Source organism: Peromyscus maniculatus, chromosome 2, assembly GCF_049852395.1.
Source record: "Peromyscus maniculatus bairdii isolate BWxNUB_F1_BW_parent chromosome 2, HU_Pman_BW_mat_3.1, whole genome shotgun sequence".
NCBI classification, from domain to species: Eukaryota; Metazoa; Chordata; class Mammalia; order Rodentia; family Cricetidae; genus Peromyscus; species Peromyscus maniculatus.
In genome coordinates, this window is record NC_134853.1 from 81,205,388 (window position 1) to 81,223,960 (window position 18,573).

General features: G+C 48.4%; 1 protein-coding gene across 8 annotated transcripts in view; it reads right to left on the reverse strand.

The window, feature by feature from the left end:
* Positions 1 to 699: 699 nt before the first annotated feature.
* Ptpn3 (protein tyrosine phosphatase non-receptor type 3) overlaps positions 700 to 18,573 on the reverse strand; it is a 162,206-nt gene continuing 144,332 nt past the window's right edge. For all 8 annotated transcript variants that reach the window (XM_076564246.1, XM_076564247.1, XM_076564250.1 and 5 more), the window contains exons 20-26: positions 17,263 to 17,353; positions 16,931 to 16,992; positions 15,916 to 16,062; positions 8,356 to 8,484; positions 7,603 to 7,748; positions 7,011 to 7,146; positions 700 to 4,255 (exon numbers count right to left, since the gene is read on the reverse strand). In XM_076564246.1, coding sequence (XP_076420361.1) covers positions 4,178 to 4,255; positions 7,011 to 7,146; positions 7,603 to 7,748; positions 8,356 to 8,484; positions 15,916 to 16,062; positions 16,931 to 16,992; positions 17,263 to 17,353 — 789 coding nt within the window. In that variant the 3' untranslated portion in view covers positions 700 to 4,177. The remainder of the gene's footprint in view (positions 4,256 to 7,010; positions 7,147 to 7,602; positions 7,749 to 8,355; positions 8,485 to 15,915; positions 16,063 to 16,930; positions 16,993 to 17,262; positions 17,354 to 18,573) is intronic.

Consider the following 18,573-nt stretch of genomic DNA (forward strand, 5'->3'; position numbering starts at 1 on the left):
AGGAAAACTTGCAGAGTTCTCTCCTTCCACTACAGTAGGACCTAGGGATTGAACTCAGGTCATCAGGCTTAATAGTCAGCACCTTTACTCACTCAGCCATCTCACTAGGATCTCATGTATTGTAGTCCAAGGTGATCTTGAACTTGCTATGTAATGAAGGGACCTTGAACTCCTGGTCTTCCTGCTTCTGTTTCCTGGACTGAACCCAGGGCTTTGGGTATGCTATGCAAGCAGTCTATCAACTTGCACAGAACTCTATCAACTGAGCTACATCCCTAGCCCCAGCATGTGGTTTCTTGGCGTTAAAACTACCCCCTTGAAGGGCATATGTCCCTAGGATTAGGGACATAGGTCTTGCTTTTCTCTTCCCCTTCCTGTTATGCTGTCCAGCTCCTGAATGTGCCTGGACATCAAGGTAGAAGCTGCATTCTGAGGATGGGAGAGTAGATGGGAGAGCAAGTTAGGGGAGCCTGGGACCCTGTATCACAGAACCATTCAGCATCCCTGCAGAATGAAGGGTCAGGCTTTGTGCAAGCTATTGCTTTCACAGTTGTAGACACAATTCTGTATTAAAAATTGGCCAAATACTGCATGAGAAATCATAACCACAAAGGGGGGTAAGATGGATAGACAGTATTTGAGTTGATAGGGGCAGGGGCAGAAATCAGACATACAAACAAAAATGTTGACAGACAGTAATTGTGTTGCATAGCTTGAATGCTTTTATATTAATCAAACTCCTTTTCAGTAGAGTACCCGACAATAAGTCAGAATGAAAAACATTCCACATTTACAGAAGAACGTATTGCTGATCGACTAAGATACTTTACAAAACATGGCTTAGCACAATCCTTTGGTTGCTCCGGTGACGCGAGAGCTATCAAGTGAGTGACACAGTTAGTATCAGTCTCGGAGGTTTGATTTCCCCAGGCTGAGGTCGCAAGGGCTCTGCCATCTTACTAGGTCTGCTCTAGGATGACAGGCAAGAACCAGGAGGGTGGCAATCTTTTTCTAAATAATTCCACAATGACAAGGGCTGAGACAACCTCTTATGGACAAGTCACAGAAACGGGGTACGGTTCTCTAGGTCAGCTCTTCGGATCTGGTTAAGGCTAAACTGTCTCCCTGAATCACTTGTGAGCTCATCTAGTCCACCCCATCATCAGCCCCTTTCAACAAAAACACACAAACCAACAATTAACTGAGGACTGAGGGTAAAGAATCTCCGTAAGCCTTAGGTCTGGACTATGTCCTGCCGTTTACATTGTTTCCCTGCTGATACTGCCTCTTTGTTGCCTTGAGAGGATGAAGAAGCTACTCACTGCCCCAAAAGGAAAAAAAATTTAAGGATGGGGGCTGGGGAGGGGAAGAGAGATCAAGCAGGAACACAGCTGTGAGAGAATCTACACTAGTCTCAAAGCATCTGTAGGTAACAATGACCATGGGAGGAAACTAAAAATACTGCCACAAGGCTGAGATCCATCCACTCTGTCTCCCTACCCCTAAATAAACTTCACTTAATAGTTCTCACCACGTACGGGTTCTAGAGAGTGATGCCAGCAGGGGTCCCATCTGGATAAAGCCAGCACATTGGGGTGTCCAATCTGACCTTCTGGAAGGTGCTAGAATGTAGGTTATAAATATCTTCTCCATTCACATCCAGCCAAATTTTCCAGGCAAAATATTTAGCCTGATGCAGTTCTTAGGATAAAACATGGTTTCTTAAGAGCAACTGTGGGACGCAGGGAAATGGGGAGCTCAGAGCTTTGGTTTTTAATTGGTAATATAATATCGACCCCGTTTACTTGGGTGTTCTGCTCTTGGGGTCATTTTCTTGTCTCGCCCTTCCCAGGATTCCGTGGACTTTGTTTCTGGCAATGTCTGCTCGTCTGCTGTGTCTGAGCTGTGGGCCCCCACACAATGGCAGAGAGGTGAGCTGCAGCCTTTTCAAGCTTCACAGAATATTATGTAAGTGTAACAGCAGCATTTTCATGACCGCCTTCAACAACTTGTTTCTGGAAAATAATAAAACAATCTCCAAGGACATTTAGAATTTGCAAGTGTTTTGCACACAGGGTGGTGATAAACATTTCTATCAAACAACGGTGGTTTGCTAAGCAGCCTGATATCCCTGAAAAGTACCCAGCATTCTCTGCTCCTCCTCCGTTTGGTGCTTTGCTGAGGGCGTTCTCAGAATCCAGGCTGAATCAGTCCTCTGTTTTCAGGGTTTTTCCCCTCTGGAACACTGTTCTGTGAAAACCCAGTGGGCTCCACATTTCTGATGCATTTTTGGGTCAGGCACAGAGAAGTCAACTTTCCTAGGTCTTCAGCAGCATTGGTTTATATATTCCAGGCCGGAAATTAATTTCCATAGTATAATCTCATTCTGTCTTCAAGTTCCAAGTGTTGTTTCTCTTTACTTTATGCAGAAGGAAATAACAGGCACAGACCCCAGGTTCCTAGGCTAAGGGCTGCTTGGTACTGAGTAGTATGGAGAACCACTCCAGTTTCTCATTACACAGGGCACTGGGCATTGCACAACCCCACTCACATCACTGAGTAGTAAGATATGCGTGGGTAAAAGGCAGGCAGGCGGGAAGTAGATGGATATGCTGAACCTGCAGATAAAGAACGTTCAGAAACCTGGGCTCCTCTGCACAGGTCCTTACCCATCTTGCAACTAGGAAATGTATTAATTGGTTCAGTGCCTGCTAAGTATCAATGTAGCTTAATCTACTTACATGATAACATGGAAGTGTCCTTTTCCCATAAGTACCACTAAGGAACCTGCTGACATCCTTCTGGATACACAAAAACCGCTATTTAAAAATACCACCTTAAAGCATTCATGTAATTTATTTTTCCTTAAATAATAATTCGCTACAGTCCTGCCACAAATTAAAAAATCTTTACCATGGTATTCACAGAGCAGAATTCTTGAGGACAATCAAAATCCCAGAGTACTTAGAATAAATTAACATCAAATTGTGTTTATATTCAGATAGTCTGATTCTCTCCTCTGAAATGAAATGGAGACCATTGTAACTAAGGGTGAATGCACACATTTGTTCTTTTGTACAGAGACTCATTCTTTACATAAACTCAACAGTAATTTGAATCAAGTTAGGAATCCTAAGAAAGTCACCCATCACACACACACGCGACACCTTCGAGAAGCAGTGTTTCTTATGGTCACTTACTAGAAGGTCTTTCCTCAGAAGGGTTCAAAATTCTGGATGGCATTTGGATGCTGCCATCCTCCCCCCTCCCCCCACCCACCCCATCCCCAGGGGAACCATCTTGTTTCAAGTGTGAGAGCTTGAAGTAGCAGCAATCCACATATTCAGTAATCGGCGATTCCAGTCATGGCGTCTGAGTGCACAGGAAGGGGCGAGCAGAGGCTGGCCCGCTCCTAAAGCTAAGACTCTGCGTGAACACGGAGTCCGGTTCCCAGTCTCGGCTGAGAAGTCACCTGAACATACATTACGAAACTGGTTCAGGCACTGGGTGTGATCCTGAAGAAAGGAATTCGGGGGGTAGGGGGGATGGGGTGCTTTGGAACATGAGCGCAGGAGGGGGTGGAGATGAGGCCGAGAAGGGAGGGAGGGAGGGAGGGAGGGAGGGAGGGAGGGAGGGCAGCATAGACCCTGTTCATCCTCCGGCCTGAAGTCCCTTGGACCCTGCCTGTGGTACATTCATCTGAGTTTTCCCCGGGTGTCAGGAGTAACGGACACCAACCGCCAGGGAAGTTCAGCCCTTGGAGTCAGTCCCACACAGATCAACACACAAAACACCTGAGCAACCACAAGTAGCCACGTGGTCTGGCTTCTGGCGGGAGAAGAGTCAACAGTATTGCTGGCGTCCCCCTCTCATTGCTGGAGGATGGCCGGCAGGGGACGGGACGTGACGCTGAGGGAGAAACACAGGTCTCAGCTGGAGATCCTCTGCTGCTTCCTTCTCTGGGCCCAAAGAAATCATAGCGGCATGCATATCTACATCGTCAGTTCCTATGTACACGATACCTTTTCCACAGAAATTGAAATTTAAAGTGCCTGGGTTCGGATAAGCTCATTCCTTCCCACAGTGACCAGCATCTCTGGGGGCCTCCAGGGGAACGTGCGTCCCCTTCTTCAGGAAGTCGCCCCAGGGAAGGAGGAATGAACGCTTCACAGTTGTCCTAACTGGGATCCAGCCTCCGGACTAAGCCTTCTTCATACACTCGAAGAATCGCTTCACACACAAACTTGTATTGGCTCTGGAAGAGAAGAGACAGCCGTCACGTCCAGAGCCCCAAGAGTGTTGGGGCTTGAGAGCGTCTCTGGGGCATTCGTATTATATTTTCTCCCAGTGTGCCAGCTCTGGGCCTCGTGCTGGGGAAGAGTGAGGTGAGCTCACGTCTTAACAGGCTGGGGACAGGCTGCCCTCAGAGAGGTGTGGGTGGAGGAAAGCAGTGTGGTATGCGAGTTAAGGACCAGCGTTCATCTCTTTCTCTCTGATTACTAAACACAGCTGCTGTGGTTCCTGTTGTCACGCCTTCCTTAGCATGATAGACTGTCCTCAAGTTATGAGCAAAACTAAAGCCTTCCTCTCATGTGGTTGTTAGGCCCTTGGCTACAGTCATGAGAAAAGTCACTAATGGAAGGACGGCACTGACGTGGAAGCCCGGACAAGGAAGGTCTGTTCTGAGCAGTGTACGTGCGGACCTCACTGTCCTGGCCTTGAATACTGGGGGCATGTGCAAGGGCTGGGACTGGGTGATGAAGGACAGGGACACAGGCAGGCTGGGATTTGCGTGTGGGACCAGGAATCTAGATTCTTTTTTTCTTAAGAGAGTTAGGGAAAGATGCTGACTATTAGGTCCTTCAGTATCCATGGGGGGTTGATTTTAGAACTCCCTATGGACACCCAAATCCTCAATGTTCCAGTCTTTTATATAAAATGATACAGTACTTGCTTATAGCCTCTGAGCACCCTCAACGTAACAGCCTGTATACTTTAAAAATCACCTTTTTGGCAGAACATGGTGATACATCCATTGGGAGGTAGAGGCAGGTGGATCTCTGAGTTCTAGGCCAATGGTATACACACTGAGTCTAAAACAACCCCCATTGCAAATACTACCAAAACCCCAAAGCAAAACAAAAATTACCTCTTGGTATTTCTAATGTCTAATACAGTGTGAATAGTTATACTGTATTTTGTGGGGAATAAAAATATTTTTTTTCCCCAAGACAGGGTTTTTCTGTGTAGCTTTGGAGCTTGTCCTGGAACTCACTTTGTAGACCAGGCTGACCTTGAACTCACAGAGATCTGCCTGCCTCTGCCTCCTGAGTGCTGGAACTAAAGGCATGCGCCGCCACCACCACCCGGAACATTTTCCCCCTTTCTTTTGATCTGTGACCACTTGAATCTATGGATGTAGAGCCACAGATAAAGAAGGTTGACAAAGCCTTGCTAAATTGTCCAGGTAGGCTTTAAGATTGTAATCCTCCTGCCTCAACATCTAGACTAGCTGGGATTAGAGTCTTGTACCACCAGGCCTGGCTGGGGGTGCTCTGTGATTTTAAATCAGCATTTATTTAGTCTTCCAAACTTCAAAACAGGGGCAGACAATGACCTTAAGTAGATAATTTTTTTCCTTTTCCTTAGTTATTCATGGGGCAATGGGAGGGCAGCTTGCCTTTCAGGAGGTCCCACTCAGACTGGTAACAAGCATCCGTGCCTACTAAGTTATCTCTCTGGCCTGAGCTGGGTTTTTCTCAACTGTAGTTCCCAGGTACAAACTAAGGACCCACAATCTATTAGGGAAATCTTACAGCCTCCGTCCAGCTGCCTGTGACTGCTCCGAGCTGGTGAGAACATGGAGTTCCCGTTCCTTGCTTCACTAACTAAACCCTCTCACCCACCCTGGGGGTTTTGTCAGGAGGCTGCTTTTCTGTCTTTGACAACTCATTCTTAAAAATTCTTCTAGAACATTCTTAGATTCCCCTGGAGCTTTGCCCATCATGACTGAGATTACAAACCTAGCCAGTTCTACTCAACCCAAGCTTGGGTGTCTTCTATTTGGACAACTCTGTCTGGTGAATGAATGATCAAAGGCAGGATAGCTCCCATCTGCCAAATGGGGAAACTGAGGCCTACAAAGGGGTTGAGGGGTTACCCAGAGGTTGTCAGTGTGTAAGGAGGAGACCTCCTGAATCATGCTCTTCCTTTTTTTAAAAAAAAATTTTATTTATTATATATACAGATTATATATATATATATATCTGCATGTATGCCTGCAGGCCAGAAGAAGGCACCAGCTCTCATTAGGTGGTTGTGAGCCACCTTGTGGTTGCTGGGAATTGAACTCAGGACCTCTGCAAGAGCAGTCAGTGCTCTTACCCTCTGAGCCATCTCTCAAGCCTGAATCATGCTCTTTCTACATCAACCATACCCTGCTCTTCTTATAGCTCAAAATGACAAGCAGATCATTTCCTCCTAAGGACACCTGTCATATCGGGCACCCTGGCTTGACAAAGTAGGAGACAGCCCATGGTGAGGGAACCCGAGTGACTTTGTTTCTTCTGATGGGTGATGATGGGATGCAAGCAGGGCTGCTCTCGGGCTGAGTGGCAAATAGGATATGCCAGAGGTAAACAGAATGCATGTAGATGGGCCCGGGCTCTGTAGTCACCGTGCCTCTGACAAGCTGTGTGAGTCTAGGCATTGACTCAGTTCCCTTGAATTCCGTTCCATTCACAGTGCCCCTGGCTATGGCCATGGCCGCTCCTGTGTGAGCTCAGGGGATGTCCATCTCTGCCTTTTTGTTTTTGTTGTGTCGACAGGGTCTCAGTAAGCAGCCCTGACTGGCCTGGAATGCTTTATATAGACAAAGCTGGCCTCAGACTCAGAGACCCACCTGCCTCTGTCTTCTGTGTTGGGAGTAAAGGCATGTGCCACTACACCTAGCCAACTTCTACCATTTTCTTTTCATCACTACCATTTTTTATTATTGAGTTTCTACTTACTGATGTCTGCACCATCATGGCGCGCTGGTCTCTCATTTTCCGGATGATATCCAGTGGGTAAACAGGCAGGTTCCTCTCAATTAAGCACATGGCTGTTTCCATAGTGACCAACACGCCTGTTCGACCTATCCCAGCACTGAGGAGGAGAGAGAAACCATTTGTGCAAGGCCGAGCTGAACCCCCTCATCGAGGCCTGCCCCAGGGCGAGCCCTGATGTTGGTTTCAAGAACAGAAAGCACATGTTCAGGAGTGATCTTAAGAAAAAGCCCATCCCCACAGGTTCTAAGGCTCGGACTTAGGACCCATCCATGAAGTACAAAATCCACTCCTTCTCTGAGTCATGCCGGCTGTCAAGGTCAGAAACTTCAGAACAAGGAGGTGTGGTTGGGGTTCTCCTTTTCAGCATCCAGCTGCACTTACATGTTTATGAATTCGTTACGTTTCAAGTGTTTAGAAATCGTTAGGAAATGAGCATAGTTTTACAGGCTCATGTTACTTTGTGGGGTAATGGTGGGTTTTGTGTCTCCCTGTTTCTCCTGGTCTTTCCCAAGGGGCAGAACCATTTCACACAGAACGCCGTCAGGCTCTGTACCTGCAGTGAACCAGGGCAGGCTCACCGTCCACCCTCAGGGACCTCATGTACTTCACAAACTCCAAGAAGTCTGAGGAGTCATCAGGCACGCCGTGGTCGGGCCATGCAACATACTGGAGATGGGTCACCGTGTGCTCTTCCCCGGTCTGTGGGAGAGGTGGCGTCAGGGAGTCAGCAAAGCAATGAGCCTGCCTTGGGACACCAGCCAGGGTGGCCTTCTCCTTCCTCAGTGTCCTCCTGCCCCTCTGTGCCCAGCTCAGCTATGGTCTCAGTCAATTCCCATCGAGCTCCCACTCTCCCAAAACATCTCTTGCCCCCAAAGACGTGGCTTTCTTGAGCTCCTTTGCCTCCATCCGTTTCTTTCATCTGTACCTTGCATCCTGCGGTCAGGTCACCCACGCTGCCTCTGCATACATGCATACATGCATACACACACTTCTGCCTGGTGTGGAGGCCTTCTTGCTCACAACAGTCAGGGGCCCCTACTATCACGCGGCTCAGCACACCTTCTGTTGCTGACCTCTACCCTCAATACACACACACACATTAAATGAAGTTTACCATTTTAGCTAATTTTAGAGGTAAGGTCTACCGGCATTAAGCACAGTTAGAATGCTGGGCCACCATCACTGCGACCTCCTTCCAGAAATTCGTTTTTATCACCCAGTCTATACACTCCGTAGCCGTTACCCGAAACCCCACAGGGCACCGACTGGGCCTCCCCGCCACCGGGCCCCTCAGAGCCCTGCCCACCTCAGTGTTTGTGACTAGCATCTCTCGGGACACATAAGCAATGGTGCAGTCCTCCGCCTGACACTGGATGTGAAAGATGCCGTGGTCCATGACGTCAGGGGGATCCGGCCAGTACTGGTGACATTTGGTCTGTGAGAAACCAGAGAATACAAGTCAGGCTTTTCTGCAGGGCATCGCCAGGGGCAGGCAACTGCATGGCATCCCGTCACATCTGTTCAAGGAGACATGACAGGAGAGGAGAAACCCAGGTGAGACCCACTTGTGCCCAGGGCCTGAAGGAGGGAGTCAGTGTACCCTCTAGGTTTGTTCACTGGGAGAGCAATAGGGCCTGGGTTTATAGGGTGGGTCAGCCCCGGCTGCAGCCTGGAGGGAGCCAACTTCCCCTCTGTGGTTTGTTCACTGGGACAGCAGTAGGTCTGGGTTTAGGGGCCACCTACACGCTGCCCAGGCTGACCCAGGCTCCTCGGGCCTCTCTTCTGCTCTTAGCAGCCTCTCCACCCCACCTCACAGGAGCCTTGGGATGCGGCATTTACAACGAGCTCACCGGGTGTCAGACAGGGCCCTACTGGACGAATTTCCTCTCCACTTATTGGCCACTTGACCCCCTTGAGTCTCAGGTGTTCATACACTGACAGGGGCCGGGGAGGTGGCAGTGTGGAGTCGCTGGTAGGTGAGGTCAACGGTGGTCATCAATACCATTGTTATGGGAGCTACACTAACTGAATCAGGTTGGTCAGGCTCCTCCAAAGTCCCCATTTAAAAAAAACTTCCAAGCTGAGACAACTATCCTTTTTCATGTGAACTGTGCCCCCTACAACCTCAAATGCTTTCACAGGAAATGGGGTCTGGGACCACCGAGGGTACGGACTTTGAACCTGCCCCTCTGAGGGTGGTGAATGGCTTGCTGTGTAAGCCTGATGATGGGTTCAATCCCCTGGATCCTCGGCAGAAGGAGCGCGCTGACTCCTATAAATGCTTATTTCCACGTGTGCTCTAAGCATGTACACACACACACACACACACACACACACACACACACACATGATCAAAATAAAGAAAAGTTGTAAACTATTTTTTTTTTTAAAGGTGGGTTGGGGAGATGGGCCAGAGGTTAAGAGAACTGACTGTTTCTCCAGAGGACCAGGGTTCAATTCCCACTACCCACAATGGCAGCCCACAACCATCTGTAACTCCAGTCCCAGGGGATCTGAACCCTTCTTCTGGCCTCAATGGGCACCAGGCACCCACTGGTAGACAGGCATACACACAGACTAAACATTCATATACATAAAATAAAATTAAAACAATTAAAAACAAATAAGAAAGAAAATCCCCAAATGGAGCCAAGACTTCCCATAGAGTAAAGGAGGAATCCAGTACACTGTGCCCTCAGTGACCTATCATGGCCACAAAGCTGCTGTGACACTGTCTAGCATTCATCCTGTGCTTCGTCCCAGTGTCTCCCAATACGGCAGCTGTGGCTTTTTAATGTGACAACCGCCCCATGTTCTGTTTCCCCTTCCAAATCCTGCAGCCTCTTCCATAGGCCACCGTAGCTCCCATCCCTGGCTTCCATATCCAGTGCAAGCTTAGCTTGTTCATAGTTACTCTGCCAAATATTGACTCATTTAACAATAATAATTATATATTATTACTATTATAGATGTCTGGTTGGCCCAGCTAGCTCAAGCCACCTTCTTGCCTCGCCCTCCTGAGAGCTCACACTATAGGCATGTACCATCATGCACAGCTTAAAGAGAAAAAAGAAAATTCTTCCTCAAATCTAGACTGGTCCCCACGGAAGTAAAAATGACATTTGTTTATAGCAGGAAAGGTGGTATAGCCAACAGACACATGGGACTTGTTGGGAAACAGCTCTCCTCGCCTTCCTCTCAAATGTCACAGTGAATATCTGAAATGAAAGTATGCTGTGGGGGCTGGATGGGAAATCTATCCTGGTGGGGAGTCACCCTCTGCCTCTCCAAGGTTCAGAGCACTTGCTGTCTGTCAGCAGGCCCAGGGGCAGGGCTGCCAGACAAAGACTGAACGCCTGCCTGCCTGCCTGTCCATCTGAACCCGTGTCTGTCTCCTGTGTACTGACAGGAGAAGAAAACTGCTCCATGGGCTCCCCAGGGTCCTGCCCCAGGACAGCCAGGGTAAGATCCCCTCCAAAGCCAAACGCCCCTGTGTCAGGCAGAGTTACACAGACCTGCATTCCCTACGATCTTGATCCACAGGGAATGGGCAGGGAACTGGACTCATTTTAGGTCTAGCTGGATCTGGACGCACTGGGGGTGCAGTACAAGAATCAGAAGACTATGGAGGGTCTTGCTCTCTATCCTGTTAATATGTTCTAGGATGCAGTGTGTATCTTGCAAGCCTGTCTCTCATGCCTGCTGGGGGAGGGGTACAGAAGGCCCACATCTTCGGAATAGTATCTGCAAAGCCCCAGGGGGGTGCTTTTATGGACATTGCTTATATTGGCCTCAAGACCACTCCCCGAGGTAGGGACGGTGACTCTGAATGGATTAACTGGGGCTCAGAAGATTCACCCTGTGTCAGGTCACAAGAACTGTGGGAGAGAGCCTGAATTTCATTCCAGGCTGATGCCTTCTGGAGGGACAAGTAAGTACACATCAACAAGGCTGTGAGGACAAGAGGGAAAAGGGGCCTGCCACCACAGAGAAGCAGGCTGTGGGAGGACAATGGCCAATGTGGTTGGGAGGCCACAGCTGCTGGCAGATATTGCCAGAAGGACTCGGTACTGTCTCCACGAGGCGCTGAAGGCTGATGAGACTGCTCTCATCTTCTGGTCCTAGCCATCCAGTAACTCTGAGAAGAGGATTTGGGAAGGAAAGGTGACTGTGAAATGGCTTTGGAAAGGAAGTGCTTTAGGGGACCAGAGGAACATGCTGAAGCCTGGGTTCCTGGCAGAGGAAGAATGTCTCAGGAAGATGGGCCAGATGGGGTTTGTGGGAGAGCCGTGGGTCCAATTAAGAAGGCTGTATCATCAGCTCTTGATTTCTTGCTAACTTAGTCGGTCAACAAGCATCCTTGGGGGAGGGCGTGATGAATCAGCGATGCTATGGCATTATGCTCTGGGTGCTCGCCAATCCAGTCAGAGTTAACGCAGGTAGAAAGGACAGGCACAGGTTGGGGCAGGTCAGGCAGGAGTGACAGATGTCCTGGACAGAGCGGTCAGGGCGCTCAGGACTAAAAGTCTACAATGGATGAGGCAAGGATGGGTCATTTAGGCCAGAGGAAGAGGAGGCAGAATGCAAAGGGTCACCTGGGCACCTAGGGGGCAGTAGACCACTCAGGAGAGCGGCACCAAGGGCCAGCTGGTCTGGAGACAGGCAACGTTTCGCTCTGTGCATTTAGGAACCACTACAGGGGATGCTGGCCCAGACCCGCAGGCAAGGCCCAGCTGAAGGGAAAGTGGACGGACAAAGTGGGAATCACATAGGTGCCAATGCCATTAAATAACGGTGAGTGGACGAAGAGAAGAGGTCGGGGAGCTGAGACCTGCTTCAGATGGCTCGTGTGGGTGGCCAAGTAGACTGTGCCTCTGGCTCAGATGGTACACTCAGGGGGATGGGCCCCGTATGTGTCCATGTGGGGGGCTGGTTGGTGGCTTTGGGATCATCTTTCATAACAGCACTAGGTAGGAGATGTGTCCAAGCAGAGAGTAAGCAGCTGGCCTGGGGGTTCACGAGATGGAAGGTTTGTGAGACCACCCGAGGGCATCCAGAGAATAACCAGACTCAGAAATCAGTTCCACGGGGAGGGAGCCATCCAATCTCTACATGCACTTTATCAAGCACAGACAGGGGACAAGGGAGTTGCAAGGGAGGTCTGGGTCACCCCAAACTTCTTCCTGTCGACCTCACGACAGTCATGGGCTTCGCTCTACTCGGGGCAAACCCACTGTCTCTGGTCCAGGGAGACAGTGGGAGACTGCGGCTTAGTTCCCTAGAAATTCATTCTCAATACACAGAACCACTCGAGAGGCAGGCATTGTCCTTTGTGGTGATGTGGAGATGGGAACCTTACAGTCCTATTCAAAGTCTGTGCTTTAAGTGACTAGTGGGACAGGAAAGGAGATGAGCCACATGATTCTTAGGTAGATATAAAATACAGCCACCACCAACCCCCAAGAAGAAACCATCTGATGGAAGGCAAGGGAGATTGGTTCCCCCAAGCCTCGACAGAGAACCTATCCAAAACCACCCTCGGTAGACGTGAAGAAGGACAGAGAGGTCAGTGACCCTGCAGGTTGCAAGCTTTCTGAGCACAGGTGATGAGAGACGCTGCAGGTGGCTCCCTGAACACAGAGATTGACAGACGCAGTGGAGCACAGGAAGGGCATGGACTCTAGTCCACACCTGCTGGGAGACCCACTTTCCCACAGGCGCGACATCGGGAGAAAGTTCCTCTTCCAGCAGAAGAGGGGCAAAGCCATTCATTCACGGGGAATGACTGTATGGGAAGAAATGGCGGTCGCCTGGGCCTGGAGGACAAAGGGTGCAGGTCACCCGAGAGTCTGTAACAGGAGAAGGAAGCAGACACTTTGGATTTTGAAAGAACAGGTTTCTAACTATTGATGGACAACAAAGTAAGCTGCCAGGGCCAGAGATGCTGAAGGGATGGGCAGGCCTCCTGGGACTCTCTAACCCATGGAAGCAGGGTGGCGAGTTACACTACGGAAAGGCTGGGAAACAAAGAAAGACACTGGGTCACAAGAGGACCTCAGAGGACAGGAAAGGCCGGCTGCAGCCTGGAGCTGGAGGGGCAGGCCCTGGAAGAGCGAGCGGATGAGGGTGAGGTTTCTCGGATCACAGAAAGGACCTCAGAGGACAGGAAAGGCCGGCTGCAGCCTGGAGCTGGAGGGACAGGCCCTGGAAGAGCGAGCGGATGGATGAGGGTGAGGTTTCTCGGATCACAGAAAGGACCTTTTTCCACCCTGAGCTGGAACAAGCGGATGTGGGGAAGGAGGGGCTGCCACCTGAGCTGGTCATCTGTCACCTGCCATTCCTTCAGGGGCTCCCTGTTCTGAGGAGAAGAATGACTTCTAGCTGGAAAAGCGAGAGTGGACTTTCAAACAGCAAGAAGCCTGACCCCAGCGAGCCAGTGCTGAGTCACTGGGCCGACTCAGGTGTCAGCTCTGAGGAACTACATTATGAATTCAAAGACCTCAGGGAACAGTGGAGTGTCAGCTCCACAAATCGCTCCTGAGGAATCGTGGAGTCTGGGCATGCAAAGTTCCAGAATATAAGGCCAAATAAAGGCAGGCAGAGCACAAAATACCTGCTATTGATAACACACCAGAATTGGAGGCTGCCAGGAATGCAGGCAGATTCTTCTTTTATTTTTATTTTTCCTCTGAGACAGGGTTTCTCTGTGTCCTAGCTGTCCTGGAATTCACTCTGTAGACCAGGCTGGCCTCGAACTCACAGAGATCTGCCTGCCTCTGCCTCCCAAGTGCTGGGATTAAAGGCGTGAACTACCACTGCCTGGCTATGGAGGCAGATTCTTGTTCATAGGAGTCAATTGACTCACTGTGCCTCCAAGAAAGCCTCAACCTGGGTCTAGGGCCCCTTGAACATTCTGTCCCTAACACTAGCCCTATTTGCTTGCCTTAGATAGAGGGCTTGGGAGAGAAGAGCACTTGGACTTTAATATCAGTGTTTTTTTAGATTTGTTTCGCTTGTTTGTTTTGAGACAAGGTCTCAATGTAGCCAAGGTTGGCCTTGAGCTTATGTAGCAGGCGGGGTGGCCTTGAACTCCTGATCCTTGTACTTCTGCCTCTTGATTGCTGGATTCCAGGTGTTTGCTACCATGCTTGGCTCTGTTTAACACTTTTTGAAATTTTTACACAGACTTTTACTTGGCTAATGATACAGGATTTATATTGAAGAAACATATTTGAAAGGTTATTAAAGCAAAACAAAAATAAGTTTGTTTAAAGAAAGTAAAACCACAAACAAATACAGTGCAATTCTGGTAATAGTCATCAAGGTAAATTCAAACAAATATTATTGATACTGCTGGCTAACACGTGTATAGCATTAACTGTGATCATAGCACATGGGAGGGCTGAGACAGGAGGAATACCACCAGCTTGCTATATAGAGAGTAAAATCTATTCCCCCCAAATAAAACAAAAGCCACAAAAATAACAACAACAACAACAAAATGACCATGTCCCAAGCACTCTTTGAAGAGGCTTCCTATAGTAACTAGCTTAGTTCCCCTCCAGCCCCACAAAATGGGTGCTGCTTTGCATGATTCCTTAATGACACAGGCAGGACGTGAGGACAGGAACTGACCCTGTCTGGCCTGGGGGTCGGCTTTCTTATCCAATATGCCACATAACCAGACAGATGCAGGCACTTAGGGAAAACACAGGGGCCGCACTTCAGCTAGCTTAAGGAGCTGGGAGTCTCTTAAGTTCAAAAGAGGGCCAAGTTATTCCATCTCTTATTAAAACAAAACAGACAAGAATGAGGCTCTCGGACAGAGAAATGAGATGAACCACAGAGCAAGGTGATTTCAGCTGGGCTGCAGCCTCTCACAGTAACGGGAAAACAGGTAACAGCAGAGTGAGCATGTCCTTAGTGCCTCTGAGGAACAGCGTTCAGGGAGAAGTTCCTATCTCCAGGGGGACATCCCATGTTTTTATTCTGATATATGGGATGAGAGAGATTCTAATCAATTCGAGAGTGACTTAAAGGTCGGAGTCAAGGGTAAGACAGAGAAGTAAGGCAGCTAAACGAGCTAAATCCAAAGGATGATGACGACGTCTGCTGGACACTGGAAACACACAGTCCTCCGAGCTCTTTATATATACTGTCCAGTCTTCCCCAGTCCCCCAAGGTGGGGGCACTATGACTGTCTCCAGGACACATCGAGGAAAGCCAAGGCCAGACAGGCGAATGACTCAATCAGGAGGAACTGTTTTCAGCCCAGTCTGGCCTAGTGCGGGATAGAGATGCCAAGTGTCAAGGGCATGCATATCAGAGGGAAGAGACGTTGCCTTTGCAGACTACAATCTCACTGTGTGGGCAGAGCCACGGGCGGGCGGCACAGTGGTTCTGGGGCAGGCGGGGTGAGGAGAGAAATACCACTTCCTAGCCTGTCTTTCTAAAAACTATTTGTAGATTTATTATCTTATGTGTATGAGTGTTTGGCCTCCATGCAAATGGTCTATGCACCATGTAGGTGCTAGTGTCTGTGGAGATCAGAAGAGGGTATTAGAGCCCCTGGAAATGGAGTTACAGGTAGTTGTGAGCTGCCAGGTGAATGCTGGGAATTGAACCCAGGTACTCTGGAGGAGTACCCCGCGCTCTTAACCACGGAGCCATCTCCCCAGCCCTTCTAACTTGTTTTAATGGATCCACCTGAGGGAGTGGGCAAGAGGAGGCTGAGTTCCTTCTCATCCCTGCAGGTGTCCATTTGGAGATGAATAGGTCATTCACTAGGAGACCCTTCCCAGCCCCGAGACTCAGGCTCCACACAGCACAATCTCCACACATTTGAACTGGAAGTCGCGTCACTTACCCGCCCTCGCTCTGTGAGAGTGGTCAGCATGACGACAAGAGACAGCTTCTGATCCCAGACAACTTGCCAGAACTGTGCACAGGTGTGTGGCAGGGGTCCCTGAGTGGCAATGTACTTGTTTACAAGGTTAGCAGCAGGCATCTCCATCTATGGGGAGGAAGGTAAGGCATCATCGACGGTCAGCTGCACAAGCTGGGCAGGGTTCTCCACTGTACACTTTTCTAATAGCTGGCTGAATCACACCAGAAAAGGGGCTTATCCACGCCCAGCAGGAGAAAGAACAACAGCCGCAGCACCAAGCCCTCTCCAGTTCTGACAGTAACAAGAATGGAGTAGTGGAAAGCCTGATTCAAGCAGTTCTCACAGGGGCAGTCCCGCAAGGTCATGAATTAGCCCCCAGTGGCCCCAGGGGCCAAGTCTGCCATCTGGCTACCTAACAGTGGTTTTCAATGTGGTCCACAACAGAAAAAGTTTGCAGACTCTGGCGGATAATGGAGAAATTTATGTTCAGGTAAGTTGCCCATGATGAGTAGGTCCCCATGATAGGAAAACTTCTTCCTTTTTTCTCTTTTGGGATACACACACACACACACACACACACACACACACACACACACACACACACACACACAGGAAGACTTTTACTTGTAGGCAGGTTGACACTAATAACTGGTGGGCAAAACACATAAAGTTACAAACAATACCACTGGTAGAAATAAACAAGAAACGGCAATAGCCCAGTACATGGGCAGGTGGGTGATGGAATTAGAATGTGTTTGGATGCATCTCTCATGTTCGTGGCTTTTTAAGTTACTCGGTGAACCTGACTTTGCTCCCTTGTAAAAGCGAGACCACTCATTTTCTCACAGAGCCACTGCACTAGAACGATGGAGTGAACGGGAGTGTGTTTTGTCATGGGCAAAGTCCCCCATGCTGTCCCCACTCTCGTTACTAGATCAATGTGCTCTTTTTTTTTTTTTTTTTTTTTTTTTTATTGCCCAGATTCCCAGCTTACGTTCACATAACTCGCGTTAATATAATCTTCATTTCCCTGCAATAATACCCGGGTGGTGTCATCTGCCGGAGAGAGAAAAATTTACCCATTATTCTGAGTGTTATCTTTATCATCCCAAGTAAACAAGGGTTCAGCTCCCTCCCAGGCCCACCTGCAGCTCTCGCCTCATTAGCATAGACACTATTCCCCAACTGTTCTCAGTCTGAGATGGCTGCAATAAAGCTGGTGGTGTTTACAGACACACTGAAAGCCCATCCAGAATCCCAGACAATCTGTTTTAAAAGGGAAGCATTATCTCATGTGGGGGAGGAGGCATCGGGCCGGATACTCACAAGGCAACACATCTTTGTATCGGTTTTTATCCAAATTCTGAGGCATCTTTGCAAATGTGACGGCTAAGCCTGGCTTCTTTCTGTAGAGTTGCTATCAGACAAATAAAGAAATTAAAAAACAACAATATCAAGTCCTACAAAACCCCATTGCTATGAAAAAAATCTGAAAGTATATCCTAATGGCAAAGGTCTTCACTTAAGATCCCCCAATTTTTTTTTTTTTTTTTTTTTGTGTGTGTGTGTGTGTGTTTTGTTTTGTTTTCAAGACAGGGTTTCTCTGTGTATTCTTGGCTGTCCTGGAACTCGCTCTGTAGACCAAGCTGGCCTCGAACTCACAGAGATCCGCCTGTCTCTGCCACCTGAGTGCTGGGATTAAAGGTGTGCACCACCACTGCCTGGTGAGACCTCCCAATCTTAACATTTCAAGACCTCAGTAAGAAATCCTGTCTTGGTAGAACAAACCAACTAAAGACTTATATATATCGAGATTTGAGGATGTGTAGGGAAAGAAGGTAGGCAGGGGTTGAGTCACAGACAACGGATCCAGGTAAAACCTTATTTAACGGCAATTGCTTGGCAGGTGTGGGAGATGGAGAGGAGGAATTCTGACTCATCTAAGTTAGTCTAAAACCACATTTTCCTCCAGTTCAATGAAATGAAACATATTCTTTGCTTAAGAGCAAGACTACTTCATTCACCATTTCGGGAATACATCTCCACAGCAGAACAGTGATCCTGATCCAGTAACTTCATTTAAAGAGACAGTTCTTCATGCATACAATTACCACTAGAAATGAAAATAGAGCGTTCTCTGTGCAGACTGGACAGACAGGTAATATGGTCCTGACATGATTCTCACCGCCAATGTGGAAGTATTAGGACTTTTGTACGTGGCAGTCAGAGGTAACTACTCAGCACAAGATCCTACGTAAGAGGACAGACTCAGGTCTGAAGGAAGCTGGCCGTGCATCCCTTATCATTTCTATACAGCTGTTTCCACAACTGTCACCAAGACCTTCCCACAAGTGCTTCTTAGTAGCTCTCCAGGAACTTAGGCCATTTTCCCCCTTCTCAATGATGATGGAAAGGGTATTTTTTTTTTTTCTTACTGCAAATTTGGGAAATTCAGACTGGTACTAAGTTAAAATAAACATAAAAACAAACAAACAAACAAAAAAAACCAAACTACTTGTAATGTTACAACTCTGAGGTGGTCTTTTCATACATTTTCTCAAGCTTATTATTTTCTGTATATATATGTGTGCAAACATACATAAGTCTGTGTGTAAACAAACACAATGCATGTATATA